Source organism: Pteropus vampyrus, unplaced genomic scaffold (genome assembly GCF_000151845.1).
Source record: "Pteropus vampyrus isolate Shadow unplaced genomic scaffold, Pvam_2.0 Scaffold31, whole genome shotgun sequence".
Classification (NCBI taxonomy): domain Eukaryota; kingdom Metazoa; phylum Chordata; class Mammalia; order Chiroptera; family Pteropodidae; genus Pteropus; species Pteropus vampyrus.
The window spans coordinates 9,866,608-9,885,800 of NW_011888812.1; the positions used below are offsets into that span (position 1 = coordinate 9,866,608).

The 19,193-nt window shown below is 56.7% G+C and overlaps 3 protein-coding genes across 19 annotated transcripts in view; 1 reads left to right on the forward strand and 2 right to left on the reverse strand.

Moving 5' to 3' along the window:
* The window catches only part of MDK (midkine), a 4,221-nt gene extending 2,444 nt beyond the window's left edge, over positions 1-1,777 (forward strand). For all 9 annotated transcript variants that reach the window (XM_011356904.1, XM_023528744.1, XM_011356901.2 and 6 more), the window contains exons 2-5: positions 41-117; positions 275-442; positions 565-726; positions 1,429-1,777. In XM_011356904.1, the coding sequence (XP_011355206.1) occupies positions 42-117; positions 275-442; positions 565-726; positions 1,429-1,454 (432 nt within the window). In that variant the 5' untranslated portion in view covers position 41 and the 3' untranslated portion in view covers positions 1,455-1,777. The remainder of the gene's footprint in view (positions 1-40; positions 118-274; positions 443-564; positions 727-1,428) is intronic.
* CHRM4 (cholinergic receptor muscarinic 4) lies at positions 1,727-9,766 on the reverse strand. The gene is made up of 2 exons (XM_011356914.2): positions 9,588-9,766; positions 1,727-4,562 (listed from the first exon to the last, which is right to left on the reverse strand). The coding sequence occupies exon 2, from the start codon at positions 4,531-4,533 to the stop codon at positions 3,097-3,099; it is 1,437 nt and encodes a 478-aa protein (XP_011355216.1). The 5' UTR covers positions 4,534-4,562; positions 9,588-9,766; the 3' UTR covers positions 1,727-3,096.
* Positions 9,767-13,237: 3,471 nt separating this feature from the next.
* AMBRA1 (autophagy and beclin 1 regulator 1) overlaps positions 13,238-19,193 on the reverse strand; it is a 147,658-nt gene continuing 141,702 nt past the window's right edge. For 6 of the 9 annotated variants that reach the window (XM_011356918.2, XM_011356915.2, XM_011356916.2 and 3 more), the window contains one exon: positions 13,247-14,807. In XM_011356918.2, coding sequence (XP_011355220.1) covers positions 14,311-14,807 — 497 coding nt within the window. In that variant the 3' untranslated portion in view covers positions 13,247-14,310. Of the gene's footprint in view, positions 14,808-19,193 lie in introns of all 9 variants that reach the window. The other 3 variants (XM_023528727.1, XM_023528723.1, XM_023528725.1) reach the window with 2 other exon arrangements.

Genomic DNA, 19,193 nt, shown 5'->3' on the forward strand with positions numbered 1-19,193 from the left:
GGGTGGGGGAGGGGGATTCTGACCCGAGCTCTCCCCCCAGGATGCAGCACCGAGGTTTCCTCCTCCTCGCCCTTCTCACCCTGCTGGCGCTCGCCTCCGCGGTGGCCAAAAAGAAAGGTGATGTGGGGTTTGGGATAGGAGGGCTGGAGACGGGCAGGTGAGGCCGGCCACCTCAGGGCTGGCCGCCTGGGTTCCGAGCCCCGGGCCGCAGTTAGGGATCCGCGAGTGAGTCTCCGTGTCCTGGGTCCTGAGCTCTGTTCTCCGCGCGTTTTAGACAAAGTGAAGAAAGGCAGCCCGGGGAGCGAGTGCGCGGAGTGGGCCTGGGGGCCCTGCACCCCCAGCAGCAAGGACTGCGGCGCGGGTTTCCGCGAAGGTGCCTGTGGGGCCCAGACTCAGCGCATCCGGTGCAGGGTGCCATGCAACTGGAAGAAGGAGTTCGGAGGTAAGGTGCGGCGCAGGTAGAGGGCAAGAAATGGGGCAGAGTCTCGATGAAACCTGAGCAGGACTGTGGAGCGAGCTCGGCCTCAGGCCGCCCAGCTCTGACCCTGGGCACTCTCCCGCCAGCCGACTGCAAGTACAAGTTTGAGAACTGGGGATCGTGTGATGGGGGCTCAGGCACCAAAGCTCGCCAAGGCACCCTGAAGAAGGCGCGGTACAATGCCCAGTGCCAGGAGACCATCCGCGTGACCAAGCCCTGCACCCCCAAGACCAAAGCCAAGGCCAAAGGTCAGCCTAGGGAAGAGGGGGCGGGGTCATGGCAGGGGCTGCCCCCACCTGTGAGGGGAATGGTTAAACCTGAGGGTTTGTGCCCTGGTTGGTGAGTGACTTATTGACATCACTGCATTTCGTTTCCCTGCCTGTTAGAGATACCTTTACCTTAGGTGAGCAAAGCATGTGCTGAGGTTGGCCCATAGAGGTACTCAAGAGACAGTACGTTCTTCTGGCCCCGGTAAGAACAGTCACACTGTTCTGTTGGAGCAGCTGGCTTAGAATCCAGTGAAATAGTCCTGGAAGGGCTTAGGTTCGTCACCTCTCCAGTGGTACTGAGTATTTGGTCTACTCTGCCCTTTCTAGTATAGGAAGGGCTTCACTGTCTATGCTTCCTCCATCCCTCCTTAGCTCATTCCTGACTCTCAGCATCCCAGAGAGGCCAACAGGGCAGAGGCGAATCTGCCCACTTTCAGATGAAGAGGCCGAGGCTCTTGTCCCAGGCTGCTGGGACCAGGAACTTGGAGTTGATCTGATCCTCAGTGAAAGTATAAGTTGGAGGAGTGGGGAATAGTGGCAGCGTAATGTCTGTCCTGTCACATGGCTTTCAGGTCAGCTGGTTGAGAACCACTAGGGAGAAGGATTTTTTTCTCCCTGATGTGTAGGGGGATCTTTACTGGGTCACTTGAACTCTCCTAATTCGTATTTCTTGTTTTACAGCCAAGAAAGGGAAGGGAAAGGACTAGCAGCCAGGCCTGAATGCCAAAGAGCCCCTGGCCCACGCCCACCCTCCTGCAGACCCAAGATGTAACCCGCCAGTGCCTTTTGTTACTCATCAGCTTTATCAATCATGCCCTGCCTCCTCCTCTTCCCTCCCCCGCCCCCGCCCCTAAGCGCCCAAAGTGGGGAGGGGCAGGGATTCTGGGCAGCTTGAGCCTTCCTCCCAAAGGGATTTGATTCCCATCCCCCTTTTGTTCTTCCCCACAATGATGCCATCACTGAAAAACAAGTGGTCTTTTTTTTTTTTCCCAATAAAAGCTTTTTTTTTTTTAATATATAAAAGCCCCTTCCGGGGGAGTTTGCTGTGGTAACTTGTTGAGGGGGGGGGGGAGGACGTAGGGGGAAGAGAAGGTTCGAGAGAACGGTGACTTTCTTGGAGGCTTGATGCTCCCCAGAGCTCATGGAAAGCTCATGGAAAAAGCTAAACAGTTAAGAAAATTTCTTCCAGGGCCCTCTGCTGACCCATGCATGAAAGGGTGCCCCCATCAAGTCCCCTGAGCCTTTCAGTCTTGGTTTCTCTGGGCAGGAGGGGGGGGCACACCAGAGCTGGGGGAGGGAACCCAGAAAACTCACTAGAGCTGACACTCCCATCTCAGCCTCACCCAGGCAAAGGTCTTTATCGGTCCAACCCAATGCCAATCAGGAAGGCTCTATCCACGCGGTTGCTTGCCAGCCTTACAACCCATACCCCCATTGGTACTAAAGTTGTGTGGGTAAAGTCCATTCTATTCTCTGGTTAGCGAGGCCTCCTTCAAACTGCAGAGCCCGGTGGGGAACAGAGCCCACCACTGCCCCACCTTCCCTATGTGCCACCTGAGACAAGCCCTTCTCTTGGGGAGAGGGGAGGGCTCTTCAGAAGCATTTGGGCCATTCCTTGCTCAGACTGAGACCACAGGATGCCAGACCTCAGCTCCTCAGTGAATCCCAGAATCCCTGACCTGTCAGCTGGCCCATCCTGAACCTGACCAGGACTGTGCTGGAGCGGGGAGCAAGATTGCCTCAGAGCCCACTCTGCCTGGCCCATAGTCAGCCCACCCACCCATCCAACCAGAACCTGGCTGAGTAGCTGCAGCAAGGGGAGATTTCTACCCCTGGTGTGGGATTTGGGAAGAGAGGGCTGAGTCTACATGCGGGGTGCAGGGGGCAGAAAGCACCGATTATAACAGAATGAGGGACCCTACTCTTCTATTCCCTTCCCCAGCCTTCTTTCCCAAGCGCTGGCCTCTGCTCCTCCCAAGGGGGTCCTGGGCTCCTGCTCCCCTCCAGATGTCCCTTCTTTCAGCCACACTATTTGGTCATAGTGGGGCAGGTGCCGACATAGGCCAGTGCTCCCCAGCTCCCTGAGGCAGGACAACAGAGATGGGTCAGGCAGTCCCGGATCAGACATCTGGGGCTGACCCTCCTCGGCCTGGACAGAGATCTGGTCTGTCTGAATCCAGCCAGAGCCTCTTCCTGAGTCTCACAGCGTCTTGGGAACCTCAGTTCTCCTCTTCAGCAAACACGAACACGGAGAGGAGCTTCCAAATCTCACCCCCACTGCAGCTGAGCCATGTGGTCCCCCAGTACACACATGCGACCACCAGCACCTCCTATGGCACTCCTGCCTGCCTACCTGGCAGTGCCAATGTTCCGATACTGGCATAGCAGCAGGTGCCTGAAGGTTTTTTTGAAGGTGGCATTGCAGAGGGCATAGCAGGCAGGGTTGATGGTACTGTTGACATAGCAGAGCCAGTAGCCAATGGACCACACTGTGTCAGGGATGCAGCTCTGGCAGAAGGTGTTCACCAGGACCATGACGTTGTAGGGCGTCCAGGTGAGGATGAAGGCCAACAGAATGGCAAAGATGGTCCGTGTCACCTTGCGTTCCCGGGCTGCCATCTGCCGCTTCTTGCGCACCTGGTTCCGGGCGATGCTGGCAAATTTGCGGGCCACATTGGCTGCCGGACGCATACCAGCTGGCGTGGCGGGCACAATCTCGATGGCTGTTACACACTCATTGCCTGTCTGCTTCGTCACAATCTGAATCTTGGACCATTTGGAGGCCGGGTTGAGGGCCCGTGGCTGTAAGGGAGGGGCGGGCGTGGCAGGCGTGGTGGCCTCTGTGGTTGACAGCTCTGTGAGTGGTCGTTCCTTGGTGTTCTGGGTGGCGCTGCCTGAGCTGGACTCATTGGAAGTGTCCTTGTCAGCCATCGGGCGCGGTGGGGGTGGCAAGATGGGTGGAGGGGCCTCCTCTAGCTTCCCGTTGCGCAGCTCCTCTCGAGCAGCTTCTCCTGGCGGGGGTTTCTTGACACTTTGCTTCATGAGGGGGCTCTTGAGGAAGGCCAGAGTCTTGGCCTTCTTCTCCTTAGGGCCTTCGGGCCGGTGCTTGTGAACTCGGCTGCGACTGGCCAGGGAGATGTGAATATAGAGCACCGTCATGATGACCACGGGCAGATAGAAGGCAGCGATGGCCGTGCCAAAGGTCACCGCCGGGTTGGACAGGAACTGGATGAAGCACTGATTGTCTGGCACTGTCCGCTTGCCCACCACAAATTGCCAAAACAAGATGGCAGGCGCCCACAGCACAAAGGACAGGACCCAGGCAGCAGCGATCATGAGGCCTGCCATTTTGGTTGTGCGCCGGGCTGGGTAGGTGAGGGGCTTGGTGACGCAGAAGTACCGGTCAAAACTGATAATGAGAAGGTTCATGACAGAGGCATTGCTCACCACATAGTCCAGGGCCAGCCACAGGTCACAGACCACGGCGCCCAGAGGCCAGTAGCCCTTGATGATGTACACGGTGTAGAGGTTCATGGAGAAAGCGCCTATGATGAGATCAGCACATGCCAGGCTGAAGAGGAAGTAGTTGTTGACTGTCTGCAGCTGCCTGTTGACCTTGATGGACAGCATCACCAAGATGTTGCCCACGACAGTCACCAGGCTCAGCGAGCCTGTCACCGTGGCGATGAATACCATTTCCACCGTCTCATAGCGGTTATGGGCTGATGTGACGAGGCGCACAGACTGGTTGCCAGCGCTGCCATTGACTGGCGTGAAGTTCGCCATTTTGGTTAGCAGGAATGAGTGGGCAGTGTCTGGAACGGAAGGAGAGAAAAGAGATGAACGGCCGAAGTGGGTTAGAGGGGTAAGGCGGAGGAAACTAGAGTCCACGTGACAGAGAAACATCGCCCTGCAGAGCCTTAGAGAAATGCCTCCTCGCTTCCTCGTTTGTTCGGTCATCACTTATCGAGCGCCCACTGTGTGCAAGCATTCGGCGCTGCGGTTACAGAAGCAAATGAGACACATCATGGAGAGTTTACAGTCTGATTAGGGGAGACATACGAACATCTAAGCAACGAAAAAAGTGCTGGAAAGAAAGAGAGGCACAGTGATAGGACAGTGAGTGAATCGGGAGACAGGGTGTTCCCTACTGTGTCGTCGGTGAAGGCCTCTCCAGGGGGTGATCGGCCACATCAAGTGAAGAGTTGCGGAAAGTGGCCTAGTCAAGGGCAATGGCGAGAGCAAAGGCCCTGAGGCATGTGTGCGAGGCCAGGACAGTGGGTCAGTGTGGGTGGGGCCCAGGGAATCTAGGGTGGGGAGGGGATGAGTGGTCCCAGGTGTCAGCATGTGACTCTGGTCAGAAACGTTCATCATTCACCCCCTTGGTCACTTCTTAAGCAAACATTACCAGGAGGCCTGCTCTCCCATCCCTACAGAAGGTACTAGGCACAAAGACGAGAATACATATTAGCAGCTAACATTTATTGTCCACTAAATGCCAGATACTTTCTATACTTTTTCTAAGTATTAACTCATTTCATCTTCACAACAGACCTAGGAGATAAATACCATTATTTTTCACTACTTACAGATGGGGAAACTGAGGCACAGAAGTGTTAACCTGACCAAGGTTCCACAGCTCCTTGGTCCCATGTTGCTGTCCCAGAGCTATGAGTTCTGGCAGAGGGAGGCCCAAGGAGTCACAGGAGCCAGTGATCCCCCCTGGGGGAGGGGACCCAGAGGACCAGAAGAGGTGGCATGGAGCTTGGAGCCTTGAGGATGAGGAAGAGAGTGCCATGCGGAGAAGCTCTGGGAGGTACATACCACTGTGGCCTCCCTCCTGGAGCCCTCACCCCCACCCGAGGACACGGGCATGCAGGGCAGGGTAGCTGGCGTCCGTAAGCAGCCAGGGGCTGAGACATCTCCAGTGATGTGGAGGGTGCTTTTTAGTCCCGCTCTGGGCCCACTTGGGGAAACTGTCAGCTGCAGACAGGGTGAGGCGCAGTGTCTCCCCGTCCCCTACCCCATGTGTGTATAAGACCCTGGCTGCTTAGCAATCAGAAGCTAAAGGGCCCATCAGCTGAGGAAATACACACATGGCTTCCCAGAGGCCAGGGCCAGCCCCAAGGCCTCTAGGAGAATCCGAAGGGTGAGAGAGTGGCCCAGAGACAAGAGAGGGGCTGCTGCAAGGGAACCTGTGGCCTGACCCTGAGGGTGGCCCTTGACCCACCAGCGTACCAGCTGGGGTCCCCCAAGCACAAGGCCCGTTCCCCGAGCCTGCGCTCCCTCCCACCCAGGCTCCTCTCCATCTCTCAACCCCCTTTCCTCTCTCATGTATGTGAAGGAGGCCCACGCCCAGTGTGCTGTGCCAGGGCAGCCGCTCAGCCCAGCTCCTTCACACCCGCCAACACACGCACCATTACACACACGCACGGGCCCCATCACAGCCCCACCAGTCCCGCAGCGCACTGTCATATACGCAATTCTGTGCGTCTGTGTGTGAGAGAAACAGAGAGGGAGAGGCAGTGGGCGTGGAAGGAAGGAGAGAGGGAGAGAGGAAGGGAGAGGCACTCACCCTTCAGCCTTGGCTTCAAGGCCAGCATGGGGTCTAGCTGTGTGGTCTTAGAAAAGCCACCTCACTTCCCCACACCCTCCCCCACCCCGCACCTCTCTCATTTGCAAATATAAAGGACTCCTGCTGGGACAACCTCCCACCTGAGTAGCTAGAGCAACTAAACTCCATCTCCAGTATGAAAATGCACTGGAGCCTGCAGCCAAGTGCCAGGGTGACCCCCCAAACCTGGCCTCAGGTCCCCTACTCCACCATCGCAGACACAGACAGCCTCCTGGCCTGGTAGTTCAAATTCGCATGCCCAAATCCTTGGCTCACCGGAGGAGAGACTCAGAGAGGGGCGATGCCATCCCCCAAGGTCATAAATGAGTCAAGGGCAAAGACCAAATATCGCCCTCTCCCAGGGTGTCTAATAGCCCCTTTCACCTCTGAGAGCCTCTGAAATAACACCTCAGGGGTCACCCTCTGAGGTGGTAGGGCAGAACCACCCAGCACGGAGAGGTTGCCCTCCTCGGGCACAAGCAGGCTCGTGCCGGCTGGGCAGCAGGCTGGTCAGGAGCAATCTGTCAACCAGCCCGAAGGAAAGCCAGGCTTTAGCCCCTCAGAGCAAGGACACAGGCTAGCAAGATCAGAACCAAGCAGGAGATGCCAAATAGGAAAAACATAATAGCTCTCGTTTATGGAGTGTTAACTATGAGTCAGGAGTCCCTCTGAGCTTTTTATATAGATTACCTGGTTTAATCCTTAGGCAACCTGAAAGGGCAGGTACTACTAGGATCCTCATTTTACAGATGTGTCTTCTTACAGATGTTGATAGTATTAATTAACTTGCCCAAAGACACTCAGTGTGTAAGTAGGGATGGGGGCAGGATTAAAACCCAGGAGCCACCTTCTCAACCCCAAGATGGTAATGCTTCAGAGTTGATTTTCCTGCCTCTGCTCTCCCCCCTTCCAAAGCACACAACTAGGGGTAGGTCAGGGGAGACCTGGGTAGGGACCCTTTCCATTCCATGGCGGCTGCCCCCACTTAGCTTTCAGGAAGAGATCTATCTCTCTTATCTCCATTGGGGATATCTTGTCTCCAGTGATGTGGAGGGTGCTTTTTAGTCCCGCTCTGGGCCCGCTTGGGGAAACTGTCAGCTGCAGACAGGGTGAGGCGCAGTGTCTCCCCGTCCCCTACCCCAATTGTCTTTCTGGACCCCTCAGGGCCTTCCACAGGCATTCTGACCGCAACACTCCCCAGCGCGTTTCTCTGGGATCCAGACCGGCCTGGAATCTGGGGAGGCGAGCAGCCCCGCCCAGGGCTGTGCTCACCGCTAGATGGCAATGTGGATCCCTGGGTGCCTGCTCCGGACCCAGAGCGGGAACAGCTCTTGGCCACCGCCCCCAACTCCAAGACCGCGAACACAGAGGAAGCCTCGCTAGGGCCTCCCAAGCGGAGACGTGAGGCCCCTTCACCAGGCCCCGCCCGGGGGGCTGCGCTCGGCTCCGCGCAGAGTTCAATGGTGGGAAAGTTAAGGGCGCAGGGATTCCACACGGCACCCGGTGAGGAACGTGTGGGCGGGAAGGCGAGTGCGAGTTCTGTTTGTGTGTGCTTACTGGGGAGCGCGAGTAGAAGCTAGTAGCTGTCTGCATGTGCGTGTGTGTGCGCGCTCAGCCACGCCTGGATACCAGTGCGCCCCGAGAGCGCGTGAGCATGCCCGTGCCATGTGGACACGTGCATGTGCATGCCTGTGCGTGCCTGGAGTGCTGTGGCCTGGGGGTTGCCCACGGTTCGGGTGTGCCTGTGCCTGTTGGCTTGTGTCACGAGCCCACCCCAGTGAGTGACCCGCCACATTCCAAACACCCCTGCCAGGAGACTCAACCCAGACCCTGCCTGTTTGGGCGCAGAGAAAGTCTGGCAGAGAGCTGGGGTTTGGATCGCGCCTCGGCTGTGGGTGGGGAAGGGTCCGGGACAAGACAAAGCCTGACTACCTCTGCGAAGGTCCCCTGAGCTTGGGGCATCATGTTAGCTGAGGGTTCAGTGGTGTCGTGTCTCCAAAGCCTCTGTGCAAAGTCCCAGCCTCGGACTGACTTGTGTCAAGAAGCCGCTGCTAGAGTCTCCCCACCCAGTCTTGCGGGACACCAGGTTCGGCTCATCGTCCCCTCTGCGTGTTATTGCCAAAGGACACCCGCAAGAGGGTGCGGGCAGCACTCCCATAACCGGGAGGCCCAGTCGGGGCTTTGGTTAGGGGAGAGTAAGATTTTCTTCCCACACTCCTAACCCTGTCTAACGCAGGAGAAGCACCGTCTGGCCCCAGCCGCAAGAGTGAGCATCGGTTTCTCAAGCCCAGGGATTGGGCGGGCCTCGAGGGCCTGGTCGGGAGTTATTACTGGGCCCATCTGGACGCTCCTCCACGTCGCCATGGTGGTCGATGGGGCTCTGTCTCTCCAGTGCCCCGCCCTCCCCCAACCCCTTAGCACGCAGTTCCTGCAGCCTCTGGGCGTGGGCACCATGCTTTGTCGGGTCCTGGAGCTCCCCCCAACCCCTTTTCCCGACCAAATGGGAGCGCGTGCTCTGGACGTCTTTGGGGGTGGGGTGGGTTCTTAGGATTTTACTCTAGGGCTCCGGTAAGGCTGGGCCCCTGGATGTGTCCCTGGGGTGGGAGAGGAGATTCAAGAGTTCAGTGCAGGAAGAAGGAACACAGGGGTTTGGTACCGACATTGCGCCTGACACTTCAACCACGGGTTTCGGGGTTGAGCGCTGGATCTCAGCAGCTGAGTCTGGGCAACAGCGAGGGGGTATTCCTGAAGTGGGGGACGGGCGCAAAGAGAGGGCAGGGGTGTTTTCCGTCGGGGTTCAAGGTCGCTGATGGAGGACTCCATGGCCAGGAGTGGGCTGGCAGTGCCGGGGGTGCGGGGAGACGGGCGGGAAAAAGGCCATTTGGGGCTCCAGCGCCCGGCGCCCTGCAGAGCTGCCACTGGGAGGGCTGGAGTGTAGGATCCCGCCCCGGACGGCTGCCCCTGGCTCCTTGGGGGCTGTGAGTGGGCACACCCTACGGACCTCCTGAATGTCCGTTCCTTCTCAAAGGCGCACATGGAGGAGCCTCCGAGACAACCGGGCCTTTCTTCCAGCCCTGTGCAGCTACCATCACCGCGCTCAACCCCCGAAGAAGCCTAGGGCTCCGTCCCAGTCGGACCAGCCTCTGAGGAGCCTCAGGGTCCGGGAGCCCCGTGTCCTTCTCCCCAACCGAGTCCCCCGCCCCCGCGCAGCCGCGGAGTCACTTACCAGACACCTCCTCCCCGCTCCCCTCGCACCTGACAGACGGCGGGATAGGAGGGCGGCCCCGCGGGCCAGCGGGTGGGGCGGGCGGCCGGGCCGCGGGCCGGGGGCGGGGATGGGGTGCCGAGGGGCGGCCCTTACTCCGCCCGCAGCTCCGGGCTCTGTGGCTCCGACTCGCGCTCACGCTCGCACTTTTCCCCGAGCCGCGTGATGTCACGGGGAAGCAGCCAATCCTGGTGGAGCCGCGCCGCCCGCCTCGGGCCGGCCACCCAACGAGGACGCGCAGGGGGCACCACCCGGGGCGTCGGGGACCCCAGCTACGCGCGCCCATCACTGGAGAGGACCAGCAGCCCCGCCCTGCTCGAGCACTCTTGGGGCACCACCCACGGTCGAAAGTGCTGCTCTGCCCTCTTGTAGGCTGGGGGGTGGGGTGGGGTGTCCGCGTTGTCATGGGGACGCGGCGCCCCCTCGCGGGCTGGGAAGAGAGCTAGCAGACCCGTCAGGCTGTGCTCCCCGCCTCCGCTCTGACCAGGTGCCTAGAGCAGGAGGTTGTCTCGCGCCGCGCCCGGACCTCACTTCCTACATCGCCCCGCGCGCAGTTGGACCGCGGAGGCAGGAGTGTTTGACCCCAACAGGAGGTTATATGTGGGTGGGGTCAGCTCTGCCGCCACAGTTCCGTCGGGGCAGAGCCGAGGGCCGGCAGTTTCCAACCTCGGGGCTGCTTGCTGGCCCCGGGACAGCCAAAGAAGAGGGGCGCCGTCGGGGATTGGGGAGGAGCTGGAGAGAGAAGATCGGAGACCGTCCACCAGGGAGAGAGGAGCCCGCCCATCGTACGCAACCCCTACTCCCGCCCCCTGGTTCCCTGGTCCCACACTCCAGGACGGGAAAGGGATGGGCTCCCTTTCTCCAGTCCCGGGATGGGATGCGCAGCCCACTCAGCCGAGGCCTGAAGGGCAAGTTCACTGATGCCTGTGAGGGAAAGCCGAATGCCCAAGGTCACCTGGAGTGGAGCCCAAAATGAGACCCCAGAGGGCGAGCCGCCGGTCTCTTGAGGTCTCTGGGAACCGCACGAGCCGGAGCCTCGGGACTTGGGGCCTTGCCTGCAATGAGCGAGAGGGCCCGGGAGTCCGCGGCTGAGATGTCCGCGAGACAGAGAGCCGGGCGGCTTCAGCACCTCGGAGAGCTCCGCCTCCGCTCTGACCTTGCAGGCTCTGCTCCACGCGACCAGGCAGGCACCCGCGCTTCTGCCTCCCTCTGAGACTGCCGTCCCTGGTGACGGCCAGGGTCCGATTCGCCCCCAACGCCTGGATCCGAGGCAAGTCACCCCAAAGCCTATGAGCGCAAACACCTTAAGACGGTTGGTTCCTTTTTGGAAAACCAACTCAAGTCCCGCCTCTCCTTCACCCTCACCCAAGGACTGGGCGGGGGGGCTGTGCGTGGGGTAGGGGTAGGGAAGTGGAGGCGGGTACACAGTGGAGGAGAGACAGCAGGAGCTGCCAGAAAAGGGGCGGGAACGCGAGCAAGAGCCAGCGCTTTCAGGACTCTTGGTGTGCAGTTCTTAAGTCCAACTCCGAGGTAGAGGGCGGAGGTCCCGTCCTCAGTGCCCTCAAAGGCGCGGCTAAAATTGGCTGCCTGGGCTAGAGAAGCCATTGTCTTTTATATAATTATCTGGTTTTTCATGATCCTCATAACCAAAGATGAAAGAAGCACTATTGTTCTTGCCCCCACTTCACAGATGAACAGGCTTAGTTGGTTCACATGACAATTAGGTGACAGTTTTGCAGAATGTTAAGTGTGTGTGCACAGGAGTGGGATCAGGGGAGGCCAAATACAACAGTCAGATGGGGAGACAAGCAAGACCAAGAGGCTACAGAAACCAGAAATGTCTCCAACCATTGCCTTGAGTTCTGCCAGAAACTCAGGCAAAGCAGCTCCAGTTTTTCTAAAATCCTTATTATGGGGTAGGGCCTTTGGCTTTCCCCAATCCAGGAATCCACAGCAGAACTGTGGAGAGCTGAGTTGGGAGCCAGAGACCTGGTTTAGTCTTTCTCCTCTGCCTTTGATCCAGCGGGGTCCAAAGACAACTTGGGTCCATCCAACTTCTCTGGACCTACTTCATCATCTCCAAATGAGATTGCCAAGCTCTGTCCTGCTGACCCCACCACCTTGTTATGACATGCGAGGCCCCGTGAAGGTTTTACTCCTGGGTAGGCTCTATCTGCCTGGCAATGGCTTTCTATGGAAAGGGGTTGGTGTGGAGACCAGAAGATGTTGACAGGGGCCTCCAACAGGTAGGGCTGGGTTCATCCTTGGCTAGAGAGGGCAGAAGTGAGGCCATGCAGGGCCAAATTTGGATCACCTCATCCACAAAGCCTCATACCCTCTTTTCCAAAATAACAGCAATTCAGGGTCCCATCTAGGTTCAAACCAGGGCTACACTAGGTGTGTAGTCTGAGGGTAATACCACTACCCACATCAGAGGGTTTTTTGTGATGAGGATTGAGAGAGAATACACATTGAGTCCTTGGCACATGATTTACATTCAACAAATTCATAGTTCTGTCAGGCCAAGTTCTTCCTCGAGTGCAGTGGGGCGCCCTTCTCCTCCTACACTTCAGTGCTTAGCTCAAGCCCCACCTCCATAAAAAAGACTGCCCGCGACCTCAGTACTCTCTGAGCTCGAATGATGAGATCATAGAGCCAGAAGTAACTTTGAGAGGCTGCATAGTACAAGCCCTGTATCCTACTACAAGGGAGGAGAGTCAAGCAGAGAAAAGACAAGTGCCTTGCCCTCAGTCATACAGCTAGCTGACATGTCCTTTAGTCAGGTCCATTGTTATACATCACTTTCTAGAAAATTCATGTCCGTAACTATATAACTCTTCACGTTGCTTTGCATTACTTAATTGCTCATTTAATCTTTTGGTTTTGTCTCTGTTGGGGCAGAATCTATAATTCTGCATGCCCCATAGTGTCTGGGACAGAGTTGGGCACACACAAGATACTCAAGAAGTACTCGTGAGCAAGAGCCATGGGGTGGCTCTGATTTTCCTACATACCTCTGTAAGATTTGGGGCAAACATCCTTTCACACTTTCTAACTGGCTAGAAACTTGACGTGGCCAAGGCCCATGAATAGGGCAGGCCTTTCAGTCACCGTAAAGAGGACACAAAGGGAGACCTGCACAGCCAGCAAAGGGCATCTTTGGGAGATGCCTGTAGACAAGACCAAGCTCCCTGCTTGGACTGCCCAGCTACCCGTAATGGGTGATTTCCCAGGACTGGAGGGGTCAAACTTTTTGCCAGTTAACACTTTCACTCCAGGCCCACAGTCCTGGGTAGGAAGCACTCAAGATGAGAGACATTCTGTCATTCCTACCTACCCACCAGTCACTTTTTAGGCTGTCCCAATCCTTAGCAGGCACCCTGGAAGCGGGAGGAGGTGGTACAGAGACGTAGTATGATACAGAGGTTGCAGCCCTTACCTGAGTGGCTTCTGCTGAAGCATCGGACAGGGCTTCCCACTTAGGACAATGGCACTAGAAACAATGCCTGGGAGACCTGGGCCCAATTCAGTTCATCCTAGGCCTGTTTGCCCACTTTGCCTCCCAATCACCACCCCCTCCTCCATCCTCCATAAAAACAAACAAGAGGAGCTTGGTGAGGGGCATGTCATCATTTAATGATGTAGATCTTTGGTGTTTCCCTCATTAGCAGTCAGACTATCCCCTCTCCTCCCACCACAATGTTTCTATGAGTTACAAACAGAAATCACATTTTCATACTAAAAACAAAATAATCAGAGCCTTGATTTTCTCCACTAGAAACTACACGTACAGTTCAAGATTCCACATGCAACACCTTAAATCACAGACCAAGACCTCACATTCTGACCTGGAGTCTCATCCCCTCTCCCAGCCTTGGGCTGGCTTTGGCCTAGGCTCAGGTAATACTGACACCCACAGGTGCTGCTCTGAGGGCCTTGGGGGATGGGGTGGGAGGAGCTTGGTGGACAAGCCCTGGGGCTGGCCAGCCCACATCCCCCACTCCTGTGTGAAGACCTACCCACCATCCCTGGACTCCACCCTATAACAGGCAAGCAGGCCGCCCCTTCACGCCATGGTTGTCCCCCATTAGCAAGTGCAGAAGTCCCTGTCCTCAGGAGTCCGGGAGCCTGGCCTGGCCCCTGACAGTGGTCTCTGTGGGGTAAGGTGAGAGAGAGGCTGGAGCTTTGGAAGGCTCAGGGATGGAGATGGTTTCTGGGGGCCAGGCCATTCCTCCTGCTCTTGGGCTCCTAGTGGCTCTGCCCACACAATAGGTGGACAGGACAAAGCTGCCCATTGGCCACTGTCTGGGGTGGTGTGGCCCACATCTGGAAGACAATTTACCCTTCTGGGGCTCTCTGCCGAGGGCTAAGCCCCTTGAGCCCTGTTTCTAGGAGAAAGGGGGGTTCATGGCAGGGATAACCACTTCTTCCTCCATTCACACTCAGCACAGCAGTGTGACTCCCCTTGGCTCCAGCTCCTGGAAGGTTCTAGTCCCCTGAGGCAAGCCTTGCCCATCCGACTGCTTTGCGCCTGCTGACTCTGACTTCCTCGTGACCCCCCACCCTCTCACTCCTGTTCCCTGCTGCAGCCCGAAGCTCCTCCGCGTGTACAGCTCCCAGTCAGCTGTGAGGTCCGGTTTCTGCTCAGCGGTCCGAGGGGAAGCACCAGTGCACACGTTTGTCTCTACCTGTTCCGTGGCTCCCCACTGGGGCCAGCAGCTTCCCCCCTGCTGCTGCCACCACCGCCAGGAAGAGGGTTATTATTGGTCAGGTTGCAGTGCAGGGTTGGTCCCTCAGTGCTGGGAAGGGGAACAGGAGTAGGGGCAGGGGAGGAAGAGGGCAGGGGTGGCTGGGGTGGCTCCCGCCCAGGGGTACCAGGCTGGTCCCAGGAGGCTGTCCGAGGGCTTAGGCCTCGCTCTGCCAGTTGTCCAGGTTCCGGGAGCAGTCCCCGAGAGGTGGAAGGCTGGGGCGAGGAGGTACGGGCGGCACTGGGCTCAGTGCCTGTCTGGGAGCTGCGGTGAATGCGGTGGCTGACGATGATGTTGTTGCCGAAGCCACCCATGGAGGCCATGGTGGTGCTCTGCTCCCGCTGCACCACAGCTGTCATGCCCCCTTCTGCCATCAGCCGCTGGATCCTGCTGAGGGCGTCTTCCCCACTTGCACCGTACTCTGAGCCCTCACCTGGAAGGCACAAAACAGGAGAGAGAGGGAATTAGTTGTTGGCCTGATCCTCTGAGCCAGGCAGGCAACTGCCAGCAGGAGCTGGGGAAGTCTAGGCTGAAAGCAGAAACAAGAAGCCCACTCCCGCAGTCTGGGAATCAATCAGATGAGAGCGCTGACTCCTGGAATGATCTTAATCCACTTCCATTCTAGTGGTGGGGAATCTGAGGCCTAGGATGGCATGAGGCGGCCAAAGCTACTCAGCCAGTTAGACAGAGCTGGACCAGAAGGCAGGCTCGTCATTAACTGAAGGCTGAGCAGGGCCCAGCCCGCTTGCTCTGCCTGCCTGCCCCCTGCCAGGGTGACCTAGTAGCCCTGGGATAGGGTATGATGCCTGGTCTTTGGAAAGAGCGGGCACCTCACAGGGTGTGGCCCAAGGAGATCTGGGCGAACAGTCCGCTCTGCTTCATTTCAAAGCTGGGCTCTCTCCTCAGTGCTGTTTTGGTACTTCCTAAAAGTGCAGGAGGAAGACTGGATTCTAAGTGCCCCATAGAAGGCATTCCATTGCCTTCTCTCCCCGCAAACCCAGCAGCTTTCCTAAGTTATTTCCCACATACTGTGCTCCTGGGGCTGGACACCTGATACCCTCACCTTTTCCTGGAGACAGGCAACTGCCCAAGCCTGAGCCTGCATCTCCAGGGAAGAAGAGAAGGTTCTACTCCTTCTCCCCTAAGGCCTAGGCATTCCTTTGTGTGGTAGCAGACAAGGCTTTGGCTCAAATCTCAGTTCTGCCACTCACTAGCTGTGTGATTCTGGACAATCCCTTAACATCCACATCCTTCAGTTTCTTTGTAAAAATGGGATGAAAGCATTTCCACTCCTGTACGGCGCTGAGGAAACGAGAGAATGCTGTCACACGCAGGGCGGACACTCAGCTGGTGGTGGTGACGAGCCTGGGGTCTGCAGGGGAGCTCTGTCCTGAGGAACCTCCCCTCTCGCCTGTGCGCAGCCCAAGCCTGAACTAGTGACTGTTTCCTCTGGCTACTTGCTGGCGGTTTGGGATTTTGCAGATTTGGGGCTTTGACAGGGAATTTTTTCTTTTGGGGGGTACCTGTTGTCAACAGTTATTTTTGCAAGACTTTCTTTGCTTCCTCCCTGCCTAGTGCCTTCTGTTTGTTGTTACAGCTAGATTTCCAGGCAGCCAGCGTCACAGCGTGGCGGCGTCTCAGGCCCCCTCCAACCTCTCCCTCCTTGCTAGTGCTCGACCTCTCCCTCCTTGCTAGTGCTCGGCAGCCTCATGGGGTTGCTCTTCCTCAGGTCTTACTGAGGAAGTTCTCCTCGGCCCCAAGCAGTGGGGACTCCGCTTGGGCTTTTGCTTACGTCCAGCTTGCTTTTCTCCAGATCTCCTGGTAAACTCAGCCCATCCACCTTCTGTCCCTCAAGGCAGCTGCCCTTCCATGCTTTCCCCTCAGACGGCTCAGTGCCAACTTCCAGGACAGAAGGAACAAGAATTTGTAGGGGTCGTTTTCTCTCAGGGGACAAACCATCCAACAGTGAGGCAGAGGGGCAGAGGAAAGGTCAACTTAGGGCCCCGGCGCCAGCACAGCTTCTACTCTGTGAGCCAAAAGGGCTGACTGGGGAGGCCCACAAGGCCCTCCCTGCGCTCACTGCCACCCTTGCTGCTTTCTAAGAACTCTGCCCTGAAGGCCTCCTCAGCCTGGTCTGGGATGTGCAGCGGGCTGGCCCGGGGCCTGCTGGCACTGGAGCTCACTGTGCTGGGCTCTGTGCCGGGTGAACTATCAGCTCTTTTCATGCAGCTCACTTTTAGGGGTAGGACAGGGCTGCACCGGGGCCCTAAGGGAGCTGCTGCAGTCAGGCCCTCAAGAGCTGGCACTCATATCTGGGCCCTGGTACCCTCGTACTGCGCCTGTGGCTCCAGTCCTGGCTACCTCTCAGCATGACTATGGCCATATTTCCTGCCTCATCTTCTTGCTTTTTATATTCTCTTTTTACCCAGCCTCCATGCTGCTTCTATTACCATTCCAATTAAGCTCTGATTCACTGAGTTCTGGTTAAATCCATACTCTTCAAAACTGAGCAGCTCCAAGAGTCTCCAAGTAGTTAAAACTCCTTAGCTTGATATTTAAAGATCCTCTGGTCAGGTCAGAGCCACTTTCCTGACTGCCCCTCCTTCCTGCACCCAATGACCTTACTAGAGCCGACTCAGCACTGCTATCTGCCTGCCCGCCCTGCTCACACGCACACAGGGACACACTGTGGACGCTCCATCTGCTCTGCACTTGTCCACTGCCTCATGCCTAAGACCCACTTATTTCAAGGGCCAACGCGAATACCAACTGTCTCACTCGGACTTCTGTGGTCCCCTAGCTGGAAATGGCTGCTCCTTCTCTGAGCCCTCCCCCAGTGCCTCATAACTCTGTGTAACAGTTATCTGTGGCAGTGGCATCAACTTTATGGGCTGTACATTCTTGAAGGCCTAAGACTAAGTTTTATTCATCTTTGGGTCCAGTGTCTAACGTGTGGTCTTGCACTTGGTGTCTATTTGTCAGATGAATGTGAGTGAATAAAAGGGTCCCCAAGATGCTTATAGGTGCTCCTGACTTAAAGAGGCTTCTTAAAACTGATCACATGCTCCTCTCTGCTGTGGGAGAAGCACGTGTGTCTGTTTCCTTTCTGGACTCACTTTTTGAGGGAAGAAATAGGGCTTCCTCTCTGAATCTGATTCCCTCTGCAATACTTTTGGATGCAGAGTCCTTAGCATAAGACCAGACGAAAAGTAAGTGCTCAAAAAAGACTGATGGAAGAACAAAAGATGTACACCAACAGCTTCCTCAGGGCTGGGTGCAGACAGCTTCAGCCTAGGAAGCTGTGAGCTGTGCTTCTCTCAGGAATTCTAAGCCAAGGCTAAGGGCCACTGAAGGCAGCCAGCACATTCTTCAAGAGGAAAACACACTGGGGCCTGAGGAAAATGGAAGCCATGGCCTGGGATCCACGTTTATTAGCTCCAGAAGCAGTGATGGCCAGGGGTCAATTCTGCTGTCTCCTTCCCTGTAGCAAAAGCATTTCTTTATGTCTTTGAAAAAATGGGAAATTGATTTAGTGTTGACATGAGATCTTTCCTTGGCAAGTTCTAAGATACATTTTGGATGCAGAGGCCAGGGTGGGACCAGCAGCTTCCCATAATGCCCGGTAACCTCACTTAATTCTGGGAGTTTCAATGTAAAGAAGAGGGAAGAAAGGCTGAGTCAATGGAGGAGCTGCCCCTTGCTGCCCTCAGGGGCCACACTGGTCTTCTACCCTGCCCTTTTCACATTTGTTTTTCCCTGGTCCAGGGCCCAGGCTACAGCAGCTGGTCTGCTGTCTTCACCAGACAAGAAAGAGGCCCAGGCAACCTTTTCCCAGTGGTCAGAGGCAAAGCCATAGCCACAGGCTCCCCAGTAGTGCAGCACAGCCAAGTTCAGGGTCAGGGCCTTGCCTCTGCTCAATTCCTTCCTTCTACGTACTTCCCGAGTGCCTACTGTATGCCAGCAGGCACTGGATCAGAGCTGGGAGCAAACAGTGAGCCCAGGGAATGTCTTCCTTTCTCAGTGACAGGATAGGAAAGTTTTAAAACTAGACAAGCAAAAGAGCCGACACCTGCAAATTCCCTCTGTGGAGGGCTCTTCCTAGAAGTCCTAGAGAGGGCTGAAAGGATTTTAATCAAATTTTTATAGAACAAGAAAATGAGGAGTAGCCTGGGGGCCCTCCAGTGCTAGCTGATGGGAACGGGCTGAGGGAGGGGCAGGCCACAGAATAGTAATTACTACAAGGCGAGCTTGTTTCCCACACTAATAATGCAGGCGCCTGGTATGTGTGTGTGTGGGAGGGGGTTGTGCAGGTGGTAATCCCCTTACCCTGGCCCCACCATCTAGCTAAGCCCAGAAGAAGGGTTACCAGGGTTTCCTCTACACGTCCCTGCAGATGTGGCCACCAGCTTGCCACCATGGAGAGAGGGGGCAGAGGTTGGGGTGGTAGTGGTTTGTGAAGCCACTGTGCCTGCCTACTGGATGGGGAAGGTGGGCCAGAGAGTCTGAGCCTAAGAAGACTCTTGATTCCTGGTCATTCTAAGTCTCACTATCAGAGCAGCAACAGTGGTTAGTGGTCAATGGGGTCAGCACCTCAGAATAAGGGTCCTGGCCCCAAGAGAGATGAGGATGGCCAATGACACCATTCGTCAATCTACACCCTACTCCCCCCCGCCTCCCAACCCATTCTTCTACCTCCTTCTCCTCCCCCTACTTATTTCTAGGTGTGGGGTTTTCCAAAAGGGACTGTGATGCTGAGAAGAGCTAGAGGTCCAAAGCCACAGGCCAAGTTCACAGGGCCAAAGGCAGCCCCGCAGCAAGT